At 43.0% G+C, this 18,686-nt stretch overlaps 1 protein-coding gene across 50 annotated transcripts in view; it reads right to left on the minus strand.

Annotated features, from left to right (window-relative positions):
* LOC137521919 (fibroin heavy chain-like) overlaps positions 1-18,686 on the minus strand; it is a 387,111-nt gene that overhangs the window by 201,334 nt on the left and 167,091 nt on the right. For 46 of the 50 annotated variants that reach the window (XM_068241809.1, XM_068241813.1, XM_068241800.1 and 43 more), the window contains 6 exons: positions 18,614-18,655; positions 4,200-4,229; positions 2,859-4,088; positions 2,755-2,778; positions 2,602-2,661; positions 418-477 (listed from right to left, as the gene is read on the minus strand). In XM_068241809.1, the coding sequence (XP_068097910.1) occupies positions 418-477; positions 2,602-2,661; positions 2,755-2,778; positions 2,859-4,088; positions 4,200-4,229; positions 18,614-18,655 (1,446 nt within the window). The remainder of the gene's footprint in view (positions 1-417; positions 478-2,601; positions 2,662-2,754; positions 2,779-2,858; positions 4,089-4,199; positions 4,230-18,613; positions 18,656-18,686) is intronic. The other 4 variants (XM_068241835.1, XM_068241810.1, XM_068241828.1 and 1 more) reach the window with 3 other exon arrangements.

An 18,686-nucleotide genomic window follows, 5' to 3' on the forward strand; every position in this document is an offset into this window, starting at 1 on the left:
CAGTGTAAGGTGTGGGCCGAGATGTTTGTAGGGTGCTCAGACAGAACGGTGGACTACAACATGCCTCAAACTATGAGGAGGCGAGTCAGAGGTTTTTTTAGCTTGAAGAAAAAAGTACTCAAGCTGGAAACAAATATTGATCCTTCCTTCTAGTGATGTACTGTATATAAAGAGTGTAATGTATGTAAAGTCCATGGCATAGACCATACTTTCTGCATGACAGTTTATCATTGCTGTAGGCTAAAACCTCTTCTCAGACAGAAAAGTGGAGATGATGCAATGAAGGTAGCTACATAAGCCACACCCAGAAAAAAAAACATTCTACAACAAGTCACAGCACTGCTGAGGCTGCAGCTATTAGGTCTAAGTTGGAGGTGAAGTATTTTTTTCATTTTTGTTCCCTAAAATCAATCATACCTGTTAATTCTCCAATTCCTCCAGTTACTCCAAGTCCTCCTGTTCCAGTCATTCCACTATCTATTCAAAAGTAAGTCAACAAAGCAATTACAATACATCTGTTTATTTCCATGTAACCAACTACCTATATATAGACTAATTTTAAGTAAACCTATACTGGATTTATGAAGATGAATCCATTGTTAGAAATCCCAAGATACATGATATGAGCAAGACCTGGCTGAGGGGTAGGCATGCAGGTTATACAACTCTTAATTAAGACATTAAAGAGACTCTGAAGCGAACAAAAAATGCTATTTTTACTTGCTAGTTCGCTTCAGAAGTCTCATTAGGTGTGAACCGCCGCATGCCTGGCGCAAAACGAGCCCTTTAGACCCCCCAAATCCCCGGGCAAATATCCACAACCAACTTGGTCATGCATTGTACTGCCCTGATAGGCAGAGCTTTCTGCTGTAGCTCTGCCTCTCCTGCCATCAATCGCCTTGCGGATCTCTGCCTCTCTCCACCCCTCTCTGTGAAGGAAGACTGAGAGGGGCGGGGAGAGGCTGCGATCCGCGGCGATTGACATCAGGAGAGGCAGAGCTGCAGCTGAAAGCTCTGCCCCTTCCAGGAAGTGCCCCTTCCAGGATTTGAGGGTTCTAAAGTGCTCATTTTGCAGCGAGGATGCAGCGGTTTAGATCTACTAAGAGGACTGAAGCGAACTAGCAGGTAAAAACAGCAATTTTTGTTTGCTTCAGTCTCTCCATAAGTATAAACAATATTTTTTGGTTGTTTTCAGGGGCCCATATGCAATTAACTTTTTCTCCTAAGTTTTCTTATAGGCGATATTTTTACAGCTTGTAAATAAAATGCTTTTTAAACCACCAACAAGCAAGATGTAACAATTGCTTGTTACTTACCTCCCCTCACAGCCTGCGCTGACTCCTGCTAGGACGGAGGAGGGTAACGATCCAGCTGCGAGTCCACGCTGCTCCTTCTTGTCTGTCGGAGAGACCCTGACCTAACGGACTTCCAGGTTTGGCATCTCACGGGTGCGCACCTCTCGGTGGCCATGGGCGGTACTGCACCCTACTTAATTGAGAGGCAGGATATTTAAACCCTGCACTCTCACAGATAAATGTTGTTACACCCCTGGTCACTGCCATGACATTATACTATCCCCTATCTGGTTAAGATAGGGATAGTATAATGCAGATAACAATACCAATATTTCACTACATTCCGCACGTAAAACTAAATTTGAGTTTTGTATTTTGTAGTATATACAGGCGCTGATCCAATCTTTATCTCATGTGTATGTTCCACCAGCTGCTCAGGATCAACCACATCCACAATCGGTTCCAAGAAAAATTGCATACAAATCCACAGCGCTTGGTACTCAGATCGGCATCTGCAGTAACCCCACAGTGCTCAAAATCATGTTTCCATAGTGACCATCACCAGAAATAAATCGAGAAAGGTAATTTCTCCATCCAAGAAACATATAAACATTTATTAGAAGCTGAATCTACATCACATATACAATGACTTACTTCCAGGGTCCTTTTGACAGGGACCCTTAGTAGTTAAAAGCATATAGTGTAACCCAGTACACATTTAAAATCCAAAAACGATCTCATATAAGTTGCCCAGTCTCCAGTTCCTACCGGTTTCGGCCTTGCGCCGTCATCAGGGAACACTGTTCCCTGATGACGGCGCAAGGCCGAAACCGGTAGGAACTGGAGACTGGGCAACTTATATGAGATCGTTTTTGGATTTTAAATGTGTACTGGGTTACACTATATGCTTTTAACTACTAAGGGTCCCTGTCAAAAGGACCCTGGAAGTAAGTCATTGTATATGTGATGTAGATTCAGCTTCTAATAAATGTTTATATGTTTCTTGGATGGAGAAATGACCTTTCTCGATTTATTTCTGGTGATGGTCACTATGGAAACATGATTTTGAGCACTGTGGGGTTACTGCAGATGCCGATCTGAGTACCAAGCGCTGTGGATTTGTATGCAATTTAAATTTGAGTTTTGCCATACGGCACAATTTCAAGGCACTGCTTTTATATGTACACCTGTGCTCCACCCCTCACCACTGCAGCCCCTCCCTCACACCCTCCCTTTCTTTAGAAATCATTTATATTCTCACAGTCCCTCCCCCATTTAGCTTCTCTGTTATGCCCCATGTACTTACTCCATTCAAAGTTCATTGGTGTATCAATGCGTGTTAACTGAATTCTCCATTTACTATGACCTAAGAAACAGTAAAAAAAAAAAAGGTTTGAAACAGAAACAATTTAAAACCATCACTATAAATAATTTGTAAAGAGAATAAAAAGGACGTTACCCCCTGACCACATATTCATAGATCCTGAAACAAACAAACAAAGGTAAGATAAAGTTATCCGGTACATGTGAATTGTTTATATTGGAAAGTAAAAACTATTTTACCTGCAGTACAAGGCGCCACAGATCCGTAAGTCATATTTTTTGAGTAACCGATGAGTAGAACTCCAAAAGGCATAAAGGCATGTTGAATGGTGTGAGAGTTATTGCCTTTGGCAAAGGTATATTCCGCCCAAGAGTATTCCGTTCCTGGGAACTGCTTCCATTCCATGACTTCTGGACGTTCTCCATCAATGGTGATTCCAGGGGTAATTGATGTCTTGCCTATGATAATGGCATCATTAGTTTGACAATTACTTTGGGAAGGTATGCTATACGAAATGCCGTATTTCTCAGCAGCGGGTATCGTAGTAAGAAAAGGTCCAATACGCTGATTATTATACATTCCACCCCTTCCAAAAAGAAAGACTTGCATATTATGGTTGCTGCTGATGGACAGCGGCATTGATCTACTGACTTTAATTTCTATCTGTTGCCCAGCTGACATATTTCTCTCCACTGTCTTGTTTCCAGACATGTATTTAATGAAAGTATCTTCGTAAGACATCCCATATACAGTATCATAGGTAGCCTGGTCGGACAAGCCTGGGATGTGAAATGAGCTTCCCCAAGTACTAACAGGCTTCTGTTGCTCATAGACATGACTACAACCTCCACTACCTTGAGCACATGAGTGCCCAGCCATAACTGCGACAGGGGATTGAGAAAGCACTCTGGTTCCTGAAAGATCGTCTTTACTCTGAATTAGCATAGCTTGAAGTGGTGAAAGGTTGATGGTCATCTTCTCACCCTTTGTAAATTTCCTTTTTGCATAACGTACACTTCCTGTTAGATAAATGTCAACAGTTGTTGGCTGTTCACCTGAAAGAACAGAGAACTGTTTATACTCAGTTGCTGGTCCAACTGGTGGTGTGGATACGTAATAATTTGTTCCCCACTGTTTAACGGGTTCAATCAAAGCCACATCACCACTGTTGCCTCTGTAATTCCGAGACATCACAGTGATGGGTGAATCTGATTTAATCATCACAAGGTTAGAGGACAGAGATGTTTCTTTTACTTCTTTATTGAATGAGATTGTAGTAGTGGCAGTTTCTCCTTGTCCAACTGTCAATGTCTTCATAAAATTGCTTGTGGGAACATTGATAGAGACACTGGTGTTAGAAGGTGATGTTCCAGTTACTAAAATGTCCAGGGTAGAAAGACTGTTATCTTTCTTATTTGGCAGAAATGCAGTGATAAAATGGGTTCCAGTGGATGTAATTCCTTGGAGGTCTGTTGATAAAAGTTGCACATAGATCGTTATTGAATAATTATGTCAATGTTGGATTGTTATGGTGAGTGGGAATTCATTATACTAGTAAAAACTGCAATTGAACTACCTACCCCACATGGACTGATATCCCATTGTTCCACCTAAGATGAATTAATAAGGACATATTATAAACTGAGCTAAAACAATAAAAATCCAGAGTAATGTTTTTCACATTTAACTGTAAAAACAAAGCTAAACAAAGGAAACTTTATTCTTTTCTAAATGCTAATTTTTTTAACAATATATACAATTAAATACTATATTAACAGTATTAAATACTTAACAAAACAGTTTCTTCATCCAGAGCCAAAGAAGGTAGTCAGATGATTGCTACTTTAACTAATTTAACCACTTAACGACCGCCTAACGCCGATAGGTGTCGGCGGGTCGTTAGTGGTATAGCATGGAAACAGCCGCTTGTTCGAGCGGCCTTTCCATGCCAGTTCACGGAGGGTATCTCCATGAACATTGTGCAAGCCACCGATCGTGGCTCGCACGCGTAATGTAAACACGCAGGGAAGAAATCCCCGCTGCTTACATCATATGGCGCTGCTGCGCAGCAGCACCGTAAAGGAGATCAGCGATCCCGGCCACTGATTGGCCGGGGATCGCCAGCATCTGATAGGCTAAAGCCTATCCTATCCGGTGCAGGACGGATATCCATCCTGCACAGCCCACAGGTACAGGGAGAGGGAGGGAAAGGCAGAGAAGGTGGAAATCGCTTTGGAGGGGGGCTTTGAAGTGCCCCCCCACAAAGCGCAGCAAGCCGGCGGCGATCAGACCCCCCCCAGCAGGACATCCCCCTAGTGGGGAAAAAAGGGGGGAAGTCTGATCACCCTGGCTCAATCCTGATCGGTGCTGTGGGCTGGAGAGCCCACGCAGCACCGATCTCAGGAAAATAGGCTGGTCCTTAAGAGAAACTGAAGCGAAAAAAATATATATGATATAATGAATTGTATGTGTAGCACGGATAATTACTAGATCATTAGTAGCAAAGGAAATATTCTCATATTTTTAATTTCAGTTATATAGTGTTTTTATAACGTTGCATCATTCTCTAATATTTTCAGTTTACACACCACTCAGCATTGTAAATGATTTTACAGAGCAGCCAAGTGCATTTTTGAACTGTCCTCTGCTGAAGAAAAAAACGACACAGTGACTGACAGTTGAGATAACAAGCAGAAGACAGAGCTCTCTGTGACTTTGAAAGTTGATGGCTCTTTTGCATAGATAACAAGTGGAGTTTCGTAACTCTTCCTGTACTGGAAACAATATCAGACTCATGTCTCTGCTCCTACTGTTTTATTTCTTAGCTGTACTACACATACAATACATTATATCATTTATTTTTCGTGTCAGTGTCTCTTTAAAGTGTACCTGAGATGAATGTAGTAAAAGGATTTATACTTACCTGGGGCTCACTCCAGCTCCCTGTAGTCTGAACCTTAAATGTCCCTTCAGTCCCCTTTGGTGTGTCCCTTTGAAGTCCATGATCCAGCTGGGTTATGGGCCACTGCACATGTGCTGTTCTGGGCTGCACACGTCCTCCATTGCAATCCTGTTTCCAGGAGCTTTCTCTGCAAACTCAGTTACAGACTTAATGAACTGCACATGCGCAGAATGCTCCCGGCCACGGGAGTGCGATCAAGTTGTGTGTATGGCCAGGAACACGCATGCATGGTAGTCTGCAACTCAGCCAAGCCATGGACTTTACCAACCTGACAATAGAAGGGAACGGCAGGACATTGAGGGACCAGAAAGACTACAAGGACCTGGAAGAAGAACCCCAGGTAAATATAAAACCTTTTGTTACATTTGTCTCAGGTACACTATAAATTAGCAGTTAAAGTAACAATCATATGACTGCCTCCTTTGGCTCTGGATAAAGACACTAGAATTGTTCTCTTAAAGCGGAATATAACCCTGCATTTCAACTTTGCTCTAAAACATTATTTACAGTATATTATATGCAACCAGCATTTTTTTTTTACTAGACCAGCATTGGAAGGGTTACACAGGGCTTTAAAGTTCCTGGAGATTTTTGCAGACGCATCCGAACTTGAGAGAGATACATTTTGTACATAAATGTATCTAAGTGTTGAATGTGACTCATATCTCTCACTGAGAAGGAGTTGGAGGACAGCCAAAGAGTGTGTAACATTTCTAAATATATACATATAACTAAATAGAATGTAACTATCTGAACGTCTGCATATCTCTCCACGGAACTTAAAACCTCTGTTTAACCCTTCCAATGCTGGTCTAGTAAAAAAAAATGCTGGTTACATATAATATGCTGTAAATAATGTTTTAGAGCAAAGTTGAAATGCAGGGTTATATTCCGCTTTAACAAGGAGACGGTCCCTGACCAACTTTAGTCAGAACTGCATAGGAAAGTGTTCAGAGACCTTGGAGAGAGCAGCTGATAAAAGATTAAAGTACATTTCAGTGTTAATCACACGTTATTATTGGAAAGAGACTGTAGGTTAAAGTGAACCTGAACTGAAAATGAACTGATGAGATAAACAATTGCATCGGTAGTCCTAATCCTAAATAGGACTTTCCTGGAATCATAATTTGCATTTAGAGGTTCAATAACGCCTTTAAAGTCTTGATGGTCTCATGTGCATGACTGCAGTCATTTAGTGTCATGCAGCTCCCATACAGTCAGATCGCAAACTATATTATTCTCAGCCACACAAAGTTTTACAACCATAATTAGTTGTCAGTGAGAGCTACATTACAGCGATTTAGGGCCCATTCACACTTATGCATTTTCAGGGCGATTTCAGCATCGCTGAAAATCACTAGCAGTTTGAAAAACGTGTGTACAATGAAAGTATATGAAAGTGTTCTCACCGAAGCGATTTGCGATTTGCTGAAATGCAAACGTGTTGCCTGCAGCTTTTTCTGAGTGATCCTGGAGCGATTCTGCTGGTTAAATTGAACTAGAAATCACAAAACACTAATAGCTGAAAAAACACTGGAAAAACGCTTTCTATACAGTGAAAAATTGCTTGGAAATCGCTAGGAAAAAAAAAGCGTCTAGCGATTTTTAGTGAGAGAAAAGGAACACAGGCTAATTTTAAGTAGGATCGGGACTTTACGCACACATTTATCTCATCATGCTTCAAGTCACTTCAGGTCCTCTTTAACTCGGTTTTACCTTATCTGTATCCACAGCTTGGTTTAAATGTACAATTGTCACTAGTTTAAACCAATTTGATTAGTGACAAAATCCATTAAAGCAAAAGCGTTTTCTTTTAAAGAAGATCTGTAATGAAAAAACTCCCCTGGGGGGTCCTCAACTCGGGTGGTTGAAGCTTCTGGATCCTATTGAGGCTTCCCCCGTCCTCCTCGGCCCCAAGGCGGCGGCAAAAATCCTCCGGAGTGCCAATGTAAATATTTCCCTCCCGGGCTCCAGCGCAGGCACAGTATCCGCTCTCTGCACGGAGATAGGCGAAAATAGCGATCTCCGTCGGGCTGCTCTACTGCGCAGGCGCAAGTCTCCTGCGCCTGCACAGTAGAGCGGACCCGACAGTGATCGGCTTTTTTTGCCTATCTCCATGGGAAGAGCCGCAACAGCGCCCCCGCTGGAGCCAGAAAAGGTAAATATTGCACAGCCCGACAAATTGTCACCTGTGCGTTCCATGGGCTGCAGCGAGACTGCCGTGGGACACAGAAGGATGGGGTAAGCCTCCAGAGGGTCCATAGGCTTTCCCCTACTGAAGTGAGTACCCCAGGGGAACTTTTTTTCAGTACAGGTTTTCTTTAAACGTAATGGTTACTCAATACAGTGGAGTTGGAATGGGCAACAAGTAGGGGAAAAAATCAACTGGCTGACTCATCTATTTGACTTTGAATCAGAAGATAAACAGATTTAAAGAGCAAAAAGGGGGGAAGAGGCACCAAATGATAGATAAAACTATGTTAAAAACAGCTAAAACAATAAAGGAAGGCGTGGCTTACCTCAATAATGACACACTCACATGGCATTTAATCACGCACAGGCAACGCGTTTCGTGGGTCTAATGCCCACTTCCTCAGGCCAAATACAGTGCCAGAGATGTATCTAGAGCCAAGAATGGAGTGCCTCTCAACATTTTTAAAGAGCACCTACCTAAGTTATGGTGAACTAGAACCATACGGTGTATGAAAGGGATGAAAAGGATGCTTAACCTCCCCTTAAAAAATATTACACTAAATATATTTAAGAGAAGCAAAGAAACAAAAATGCATTACCTTTAACTGCAATATAACGCCAGGCAGAAGAGGCTTGTCCCTGTTAAAACAGCATGGACTTTCAAAAGTCCGTTTTAACTCAGTACAATAATGCACTGAGCCTGATTATAAAGAAATGGAAGAGGTTATTCACCAGGAAAGTGCCATTATTTCTTCAAAATAGTTGCACTTTTCAGATCGCCCTATTTATCATAATTTCTTGTATTTATCTAAGGGGTGGTCAGCTAAAAAGACCACTATACATGCTCTCCACTTTTTCCTTACTTGGTGGCCAATCAATGGGCTTGATTTATCACTTTTTGGCAGTTTGTTGTCACACACTACAGCCGTACTGAGCACCAATGATGCGTATTACATGTTTTTCACAAAATTATCATAGCTGGTGATGTGCTATGTCAATAAAGTGACAAACTGGGGATGGCCAGGGGAAAACAAACTCTGATTACTCTTTTGTAAATCTGGTGGTATAGAGTGGTAATTAAATAAAACAAAAGTGAAATCTAAAAAGTGGAGGGTTTTTTTCTCTCCTTATTTTTTCCCATAAATTTTAAATAATTTCAGTAGTAAATAATAATTAATAAATAAATGTCCTTATTAATATGTCAGTTTCAATATATTTATTGAATTTTTTGTTGACATATAGACAATAGGGCATCTTTAGTAACTTGCACAGGGGAACAATCAAACGTAGCATACTAAACTAAATAAATCGCAAACTTATTTGCATTAATGTAAGGCATGTTTCCACCAATATTTTAAAGCATCTGGGGAACAAAAGTATTAATTAGAGATGATGGTACAGCAAGGCCCATCCAGTTCCCCTCCAGCTCTATATGGTCCAGGAGCGGTGATGTCTGCACAGCTCCACAAGACGTGATGGAGGAATGAGTCAGTGGATGTGGGGACATCCAGACTCCGGAATGGTAAGACGGGGATTTGGGGAAGCCAGCAGCACAGGTGGGGTCTGGTTCAGTGGGCTAACCCAATTTCATGTAGGGATTTGGGGATTTGCAAAACCTTGAACCCACAAACTCAAAAATATGGGTTCTCAGTCGTCCAGCTAACCACATGCAAGCAGATCGCCCAATAAGGTTCACCCAGTAAACCGCACATCACCTAGTTCACCCAACGCTAATATTACTAGACGAATTCCAATAACTGATACACAGTAATTGAGGATTGTTTTTTATTGGCATATACTAGAGCTGTGTTTAAACTTCAGTCAGCTTTGGTAAAGCTGAGGCTTGATCCACACTAGCATGGATTCCTTGCCATTGCCATTACGCATGGCAAAGAACCCTTGTTCACAGACACTGGGCATGTCCATACTGAGCATAGCATGTAGGACAAGTCTGCTGTCCAGAATTATCCTGTAATGATCGGGTACCTTACAGCACTGCAGGCTGTGCATCAGAACACACACTCATAAACAGTTGATTTAGCTGAGTGCTAGCCTGGTACCCATATCAATGTTGTCAAAACTACTCGCTTCACCCATGTCTTCAAATGACCCTCCACCACCAACCATTTTTCTTTATTTCTCTAATATCTCTACTGCCTTCCTACGTTGCCCTCGTGTGGTGGATACATACTACTACATTGCCTATTATTTACTTATGTGTTATTGCTGAAGTCTCTGTTCTATGGTTTGAATAATTGTTTTTATACTACACTTGACTGTGCAATATTTTGGCCATTTTTAATTTATCTTTTTGTGTGTCCCATGAGATTACATTTTGTGTTTGCCTTTTTTTCACACAGAGTGTGTGTGTGTGTGTGTGTGTGTGTGTGTGTGTGTGTGTGTGTGTGTGTGTGTGTGTGTGTATGTGAGAGAGAGTGTGTGTGTGTGTATGTGTGTGTGTGTGTGTGTGTGTATATGTGTGTGTGTGTGTGTGTGTGTGTGTGTGTGTGTGAGTGTGTGTGAGTGTGTGTGTGTGTGTGTGTGTGTGCGTGCGTGCGTGCGTGTGTGTGTTCGTGTGTGTGTGTGAGCGCGAGTGTGATTTTACAAGTATGTGGAAAAAACTATAAAGTGGTCAAATTTTTTAACGCGGAGGAAACGCAAAAGCAGAAATGTGAACGTGCGTAAACAAAGTCGTGAGCTTTTATATGCATGGTGGTGCGAGTTTAATGCTATGTGGCAAAACCCACATGGTTTTAACAAGTTTGTGCCCTGTTGACCATGGAATACATAGAAGTAAGGAAAGAACTAAACTAAACTAAATTAGAAAATTTAAAGTAAATCAGCCTAGAGGAGTACTTGCAAGCCAGTAAATAAATTGCAGTTCAAAAGATTAAACAACACTACGTATTTATTATCTGAAGCACCTTAGAGTCAATGCTGGTAACCCAAACACCCTAGGTTATGAGCTATGTTGGAAATTCAGAAATCTGGGGATGTATTAGAAGAATCTTCAGTCATCCTATTATTGATGAGCAAAACTTCTCCTATCATGGAAATTTCAACTGACCCAGGAAAGGAAATAAGCGTAACCCATTAAAGACAGTTAACTTCAGTCCTAGTTCTCATAATTATGCCACCTATTCCTGTTAGAGCTTAAAGTGTACCTGAATGAGAAGCATCCAGTGGCGTACCTAGGGCATTTGACACCCGGTGCTGGGTATTAAAAAGACACCCCCCCCCCCCATTAAAAAAAAAAAAAAACAGCAAATGTGGCATGCTAAACGTGACACGGCGGGTAATGCCAGGTGTAGGCTCGCTCCCCCCCCTAAAGTTGTCCTTAGTATAGTATAGTGGCACCAGTATAGCTAACAAAAAATGGGTGCGGTTATAACATGCGGCGCGCATTGCGCGCCGCGGCGAAAAATGGGCGTGGCCATGACCGGATGAGGGCAGAGCTAACTAATTTAAAGTGAACCCGGGATAAGAGTGATATGGAGGCTGCCATATTCATTTTCTTTTAAACAATAGGCAGCCCTGCTGATCTATTTGGCTGCAGTAGTGAACTGAATTACACCAGAAACAAGCATGCAGCTAATCTTGTCAGTTCTGACAATATTGTCAGAAGCCCCTGACCTGCTGCTTGCTTATTCAGGGTCTATGGTTTAAAGAATTAGATGCAGAGGACCAGCACAGCAGCCAGGCAGCTGGTATTGCTTAAAAGGAGATAAATATTGCAGCCCAATATTATTCTCACCTCGGGTTCCCCTTAAAAGTGCAACACAAAGACAGTGGGCCTTTCCCCAGAAAATTCACATAATTGTTCAGGTTTTCTCAAGAAAATACACGTAATGTGAACAGATTTGACCAGAAAATAGTTCAATCATGTCGGCAGATTTGCCCAAAAAACACGTTCAATCATGTCGGCAGATTTGCCCAAAAAACACGTTCAATCATGTCGGCAGATTTGCCCAGAAAATACATGCAATCATGTCGGCAGATTTGCCCAGAAAATACATGCAATCATGTCGGCAGATTTGCCCAGAAAATACATGCAATCATGTCGGCAGATTTGCCCAGAAAATACATGCAATCATGTCGGCAGATTTGCCCAGAAAATACATGCAATCATGTCGGCAGATTTGCCCAGAAAATATATGCAATCATGTCGGCAGATTTGCCCAAAAAACACGTTCAATCATGTCGGCAGATTTGCCCAAAAAACACGTTCAATCATGTCGGCAGATTTGCCCAAAAAACACGTTCAATCATGTCGGCAGATTTGCCCAGAAAATACATGTAATCATGTCGGCAGATTTGCCCAGAAAATACATGCAATCATGTCGGCAGATTTGCCCAGAAAATACATGCAATCATGTCGGCAGATTTGCCCAGAAAATATATGCAATCATGTGGCAACCTGGCCAGAAAACACTTCAATCATGTAGCAGACCTGGCCAGAACAGTCGATACACCTGCTAATATAAATTAAATAAAAATTTACTCACCTGAAGCAGCAGCAGACCTCCTGTCCCGGCCTCCGTCCGGCGCGCAGCTCTCACGATCCTCTGCAGCCAGCAACTGAAACTCCCGCGGTGAGAGCAGGGCTACGGGAAAATGGCGCCCGAAGCCCTGCATTGCAGACTCAGTCTCCAGAGCAGGGCTTCGGACGCCATTTTACTGTAGCCCTGCTCTGCCGCTGTTGGAGCTGCGGGCTGCTGCTGTCAGTGAACTGACACAGCGTCTATTAGACGCCGAAAATCAGTTCACGCTGGGGGTGCTTGGACAATATTAGGGGGTGCTTCAGCACCCAAACCACCCCCCTGGCACCGCCACTGCCCCAGTATAGCTAGTATAGTTGCCCCAGTATAGCATAGTGGCCCCAGTATAGTTTAGTGTAGCATAGTGGCCCCAGTGTAGCATAGTGGTCCCAGTGTAGCATAGGTGCCCCCAGTGTAGCATAGTGGCCCCCAGTGTAGCATAGTGGCCCCCAGTGTAGCATAGTGGCCGCCAGTGTAGCATAGTGGCCGCCAGTGTAGCATAGTGGCCCCCAGTGTAGCATAGTGGCCCCCAGTGTAGCATAGGTGCCCCCAGTGTAGCATAGTGGCCCCCAGTGTAGCATAGTGGCCCCCAGTGTAGCATGGTGGCCCCCAGTGTAGCATGGTGGCCCCCAGTGTAGCATAGTGGCCCCCAGTGTAGCATAGTGGCCGCCAGTGTAGCATAGGTGCCCCCAGTGTAGCATAGTGGCCCCCAGTGTAGCATAGTGGCCCCCAGTGTAGCATAGTGGCCCCCAGTGTAGCATAGGTGCCCCCAGTGTAGCATAGTGGCCCCCGGTATGAGGGAAGCTTGGAAGGTGGGGTGGCGGGGTCCCCTCCTTCCGGCGCTTCCCCCTCCTAATTAGCAGCAGCCAGCAGCTTAGCGAAGCGGGCGGGGAGGACTTACTCACCTGCTCCAGGCGATGGCGCATAACGTCATCCTCACGTGACGCTGGTCTCTCTGTCGCTCACTGTGCTTCCGCAAATCAGGAAGCACAGTGGGCGGTGGAGAAGGTGGAGACCAGCGTCAGGTGACGATGACGCTATTTGCCATCGCCTGGAACGCAGGAAGTAGGTGAGTAAGTCTTCTCCGCCCGCTCCTGCCCGCTCATCAAGCTGCTGCTAATTAGGAGGGTGAAGCGCCAGAAGGAGGGGACCCAGGTGAGGGAGGTGGGGGGTCCGGCCCCCCTCCCCGCCGCTTTCCCCGCCACCCCTCCTTTCCGGGTTGCTTTCCCCCTCCTGTCCGGCCGGCACAGGCCTCTGTGGGGGCCTTGATGACACCCCCTGGGGCGCCCGACACCCGGTGCGGGGCGCCCCATGCCGCCCTATGGTAGGAACGCCACTGGAAGCATCTCAGGCAAAATTACTTTACTTAGTCCTGTAAAACCAAAGACAAGCACAGTTGCTGCTGCATTTGATCTGTGCACAGTCAGAGCAGTAGAGCCGTGTCCCTGTATGTTCCTGGCTCAGATGGGGAAAAATAAGTGTATAACTTAAGCTGGGACACTAATTAGCCGGGTAGATAAATACATCTATGTTTACTGAGCTGCTTTTCTCTTCACAGGCACTGCTCTCTTTGATGCCGTTCCTATGACAGATAGAGAGAACACAGGCAGAGAGGGAGGCGGGCTTGAGCAGACTGCTCTCACAGATAGGGAGGACACAGGCAGAGAGGGGGCGGGCTTCAGCAGAACACAAGCAGAGAGGGGGCGGGCTTGAGCAGGCTGCTCTCACTGCTGTAGAGCTTCCTGATAAAGCAGCCGACTGAGAGCTCAATTGGTGGTTTTTACAGGGGGGATTACAAGCTCACAGGGCAGATCAGAATGAAACAGACAGCAGGGTAAGTGTCTGTTCTCATGTCCCCACTAGTAGATAGTATTAATTAAAGCAGGTTGCTTCATCTCTGGTGTACTTTAAATGTCAGGGCTTTGAATGACAATTTCTCCCCAGACTGTAGTTTAACTCTCTATGATAACTAATTACTGACTATAAAATGCCTGCATAGCTGAGATACAATTCTGATTAAAGGAAACAGATAATAATGGCCAATAGTCCAAGATGAGGGCTGTACAACATTTAAAATTGTCATAATTCAAGTGAGAGAATAAAAACATTTTTTTTTACTTTTTAATATACAATAAGCCTGTGGGATTCCAAAATCACTCCTATTTACGAGTAGAACTACAGATACAATTGTAGACCTCATCAGTTTATTTTTGGTTCAGGTTTGTTCAACTTAACTAGCATGCTAAATGCTTCTTTTATTATTCAGTTCTGTGAGCTATAGAAATCACAATATATTTGTTACAATGTCATAAAAAATGTCATTCTCAATTTGCATAAACATTGCATAATTATTTGCATGCTATTGATTATGCCTACTTGCCAACAAGAGTTTATGATCCACCAAGTACAAAGTTTTGTTATGCTTGAGAATCAAATATGTGCTTCACTCAATGACATGTAAATCAATGTATCACTTTTATGCAATGCGTTTTTTGTTTTTTTTTAATATTCTGTATACGGCCCAAAGTGCAACAAAAAGAGAGAAATTATGATTTTCAAAACAGACATGCTTAATCATTCATGAAAAGCTGCCAAAATTACTTTATGTACACTTTGAAAGCTAGTAAAAGCTGTATGGTCAACAAATTCCCTATTGTCTCTAGCAAATGTTTCAATTGAGCTTATTTACCTTCTTATTAAAGGAAACCTAAACTGAAGTGAGAGTTTCACTTACCTGGGTCTTCTATCAACCTCCTGCAGCTGCCCTGTGCCCATGAAGTCAATCTACAATCCTCCGATCCCGTGCTATGGCCAAGTTTTGTTTTGTCCCAGCAGTACACTGTGCCTACACGGCTCTGGCCATGTGCATCCTCATTCATGCTCCTGCTGCTGGGCATGTCCCCTGCAGGTGCAGTAGAAGATTTTGTCCTACTGCGCCTGTGCAGGATGCTCCCGGCATCAGGAGCATGATTGAGGAAGCTCGCGACTGGCGCAATGGCCATCGACTGGCTAGTTGGGGCAAAATTAAATTTAGCCACGGGGGTGGACCGGAGGATCGGTGAGTGACTTCCCAGACACTGGGTGGTTGCAGGGGGCTAGTGGAAGCCCCAGTTAAGTGAAACTATTCCCCCTCCTTCGGTTTAGGTTCTCTTTAAAGAGAACCCAAGGTGGGTTCTAAGAATCCAATTAGCACACAGAGGCAGGGTCTGCATATAATACCCAGCCTCTGTTGCTATACTGTTTCCCCCAGTCTCCCCCCTGTGCTCTTCTGTGCCCCCATAAATCAAATGCTGTGCTGGCGACACGCTGTGTGTCACCAGCTGGCTGTTTACCTCTGAATTGTCAGTCTCTGCCGCTCCCCCGCCTCTGATATCACCGCTCCCTGCCTGCGTCCCTTCCCTTGCCGCTGATTGGAGGGAAGGGTCGCAGGGGGGAGCGGTGATATCGGAGATATCGGAGTTGTGGCCAGAACATGTACATTTTTTAAAATCACTGTGACCAAAAGGTTACATTTCTTGTAAAAGGTCAAGTTATGCCAATAAATTTGAGTCAAGTTACTTGATCTCTCAGCTCCAGTAACTCCAGCTATTTCTGGATTTTTGGTTGGACAGTGCCTAGCTCTGAGCTGAATCCCTTTGTCCTATTGTACTCTTCATGTACCTCTTGTTATGGATTTATACATAAACTGTATACTAAAGTATTATTTGATTATTACAAGTAGGGATGCTCATTCGGATTCCGCGGAAATGCAATTTCCGAATTTCCGATCGGAAATTGCATTTCCGCATCGGAAAGCGGAAATCGGTAATGCAAGTGCCATAGGCGGATTTCCGCCGGAAATCGCGGAAATTTCCGGCGGAAATTCCACCCAACTTTAACATCGATTTTCTCAAAAACTATAAGGTCTTTTTGAAAACTTTTTTTGCATCTTGTTCACAAGATTCAGTTTAATAAACCCTGAAAATTTTGTGTTTCTAGGACTTAAGGGGGCTTTGCTATTAACCGTTAAAGTCGGCTGATTTTTACTGTAATGTAAAATGCAGAAAATGGGCAGATGCAGATTTTCTGCATTTTACATTACAGTAAAAATCCGCCGACTTTAGCGGTTAATAGCAAAGCCCCCTTAAGACCTAGAAGCACCAAAGTTTCGGGGTTTATTAAACAGAATCTTCTGAACAAGATGCAAAAAAACGTTTTCAAAAAGACCTTATAGTTTTTGAGAAAATCGATGTTAAAGTTGGGCAGAATTTCCGCGATTTCCGGCGGAAATTCCGCATTGGAATGCGGAAATTGGTAGTGGAAAGCGGAATCGGTAATTGGTACATGACGGAATGCGTATTTACCGCGGAATCGGAAATTGGCATTCCGACCATCCCTAATGGTGCATGCAACAGCTAAATTGTAGCATTTCTTATTTACAATGATGCTTTGTATTGTATTGTGAGCCTTGCAGGCATCTATGAAGGTTTGAATAGCCAACACTATATTTGCACTAAAATTATTCCAATCTTTCCCATTTAAAATAGTTGGAAGGTGTGTCTACTTCTCTTTCCTATACCATCTTTCCCTGAAAATAAGACAGTGTCTTATATTATTTTTTGCTCTAAAAGATGTGCTAGGGCTTATTTTCGGGGGATGTCTTATATTTCTATTAGGAAGTGTCTCTCAGCAGAATATTTCCTGTTCCTTTGTACTGTCATGTTCATGGATTTGAAAGTATGCTACTGTAATGATCAGGCACCTGCCCTGTCTTCCCTGCACACAGCTGATAACCTTGCTGTGTGCTGGAATGACAGGATCAGTGCCCGATTGGCACTGCACCACTGTGTCCCCACTTACTGGCTGCCTCTTCCTCCTCTTTAGCTTCCGCTAGGGCTTATTTTCGGGGTAGGGCTTATATTTCAAGCATGCTCATAATTCCAGCTAGGGCTTATTTTCAGGGTAGGTCTTATTTTCAGGGAAAGAGGGTAGCTATGTATAGCATAATAAATACAAGTATTATAACATATGTAAGAAATTAAATCATAGTACTGTGAAAATGCCATGAACATAAATATATCTGCATGAAAATAATTGCATCATGTTAAAAATAATTTCTTTAAAAAAGTAAATTTTCTTAAAAAAAATACTAATGCTATAATCCTTGAGTGCCTGGATAAAAAGTGACTCTCCCATTTTCTCAACCCAAATGCCTTATTTGACAGCCTTCAATCTGCATTCCACCCAATCCACTCTGAAGAGACAGCACTCACTAAGGTCACCAACTTCCTCCTAGCTAAATCCAGCAAACACTATTCCATTCTCCTCCTCTTGGACTTCTTCTCTGCCTTCGACATCATGGATCACCTCTTCCTGCTCCAAACCATACACTCTATCAGTATATTATTCTCAGCCCCTATTCTTCTCCCTCTACACCTCCACCCTGGCAAACTTATCTCCTCAGATGGTCTCAACTACTCATTCTATGCTGATGTCACTCAAATCTCCCTTCACACCGTTATTCTCTAAACTCCCCCCCCCCCCCACCACCACCACCACCACACACTTTGGACAAAATCTCCACTTGTCTGCACCCAAAAAACATAGGCAACCATAACACATATACACAAGAAAAGATGTTGTTTTTAGAGGGGAAGGGGCTTTGAACAGGATGGGGGGGGGTGCAGTTTCAATGTTTCCCATAGGCGCTATATTACCAAGATATGCCCCTGACCATCTCCACCTGGATGTCTGACATATTTCTGAAACTCAACCTAGAGAAGACTGAACTTCTGTTCACCTCATATATTTGAGCCTTGTTCCCAACATTTCTATTTTTATCAACAACACCTCTAATAATAATAATAATAATAATAAGCTATCTTCTCAGGCAGATTTGGGTAGTTTTTTCTCTACTGTGATCTGAACAGTGGAGATGTGGCAATGTTGGGAGTCACAGCAGCCAACCCCACAGGGCCTGAAAACGGACTTCCTATATGCTTATTACGTCTGGTCATGTGATATATCCAAACATAGTTCATTTGTCATTCTCAACACTGGCAGATCTCTAATAAACATTCAGCTACTGTAGGACAGGGAATCACATAGATATTGCTAATTTTAATCATACTGTAGCGCTGTTTAATTCATTATGCAATAAATATGTTTGTGATGGGAAGCAGAGATTATAAAAAAAAATAAAAATAAAATAAAAACCACAACACTGCATAAGATATAGCTTTGAGCAGCTATCAGGTCCAAGTTGGACATTTTGTATGTCCTGTTATTAATTATCCTTTACTATCAACCACACCTGACATACCTCCAATTCCTTGAAGTCCTCCACCTCCGGTTATTCCACCTCCTGTTTAAAATACAAAATAATCAACTAAGTG

Source organism: Hyperolius riggenbachi, chromosome 6 (assembly GCF_040937935.1).
Source record: "Hyperolius riggenbachi isolate aHypRig1 chromosome 6, aHypRig1.pri, whole genome shotgun sequence".
Lineage (NCBI taxonomy): Eukaryota > Metazoa > Chordata > Amphibia > Anura > Hyperoliidae > Hyperolius > Hyperolius riggenbachi.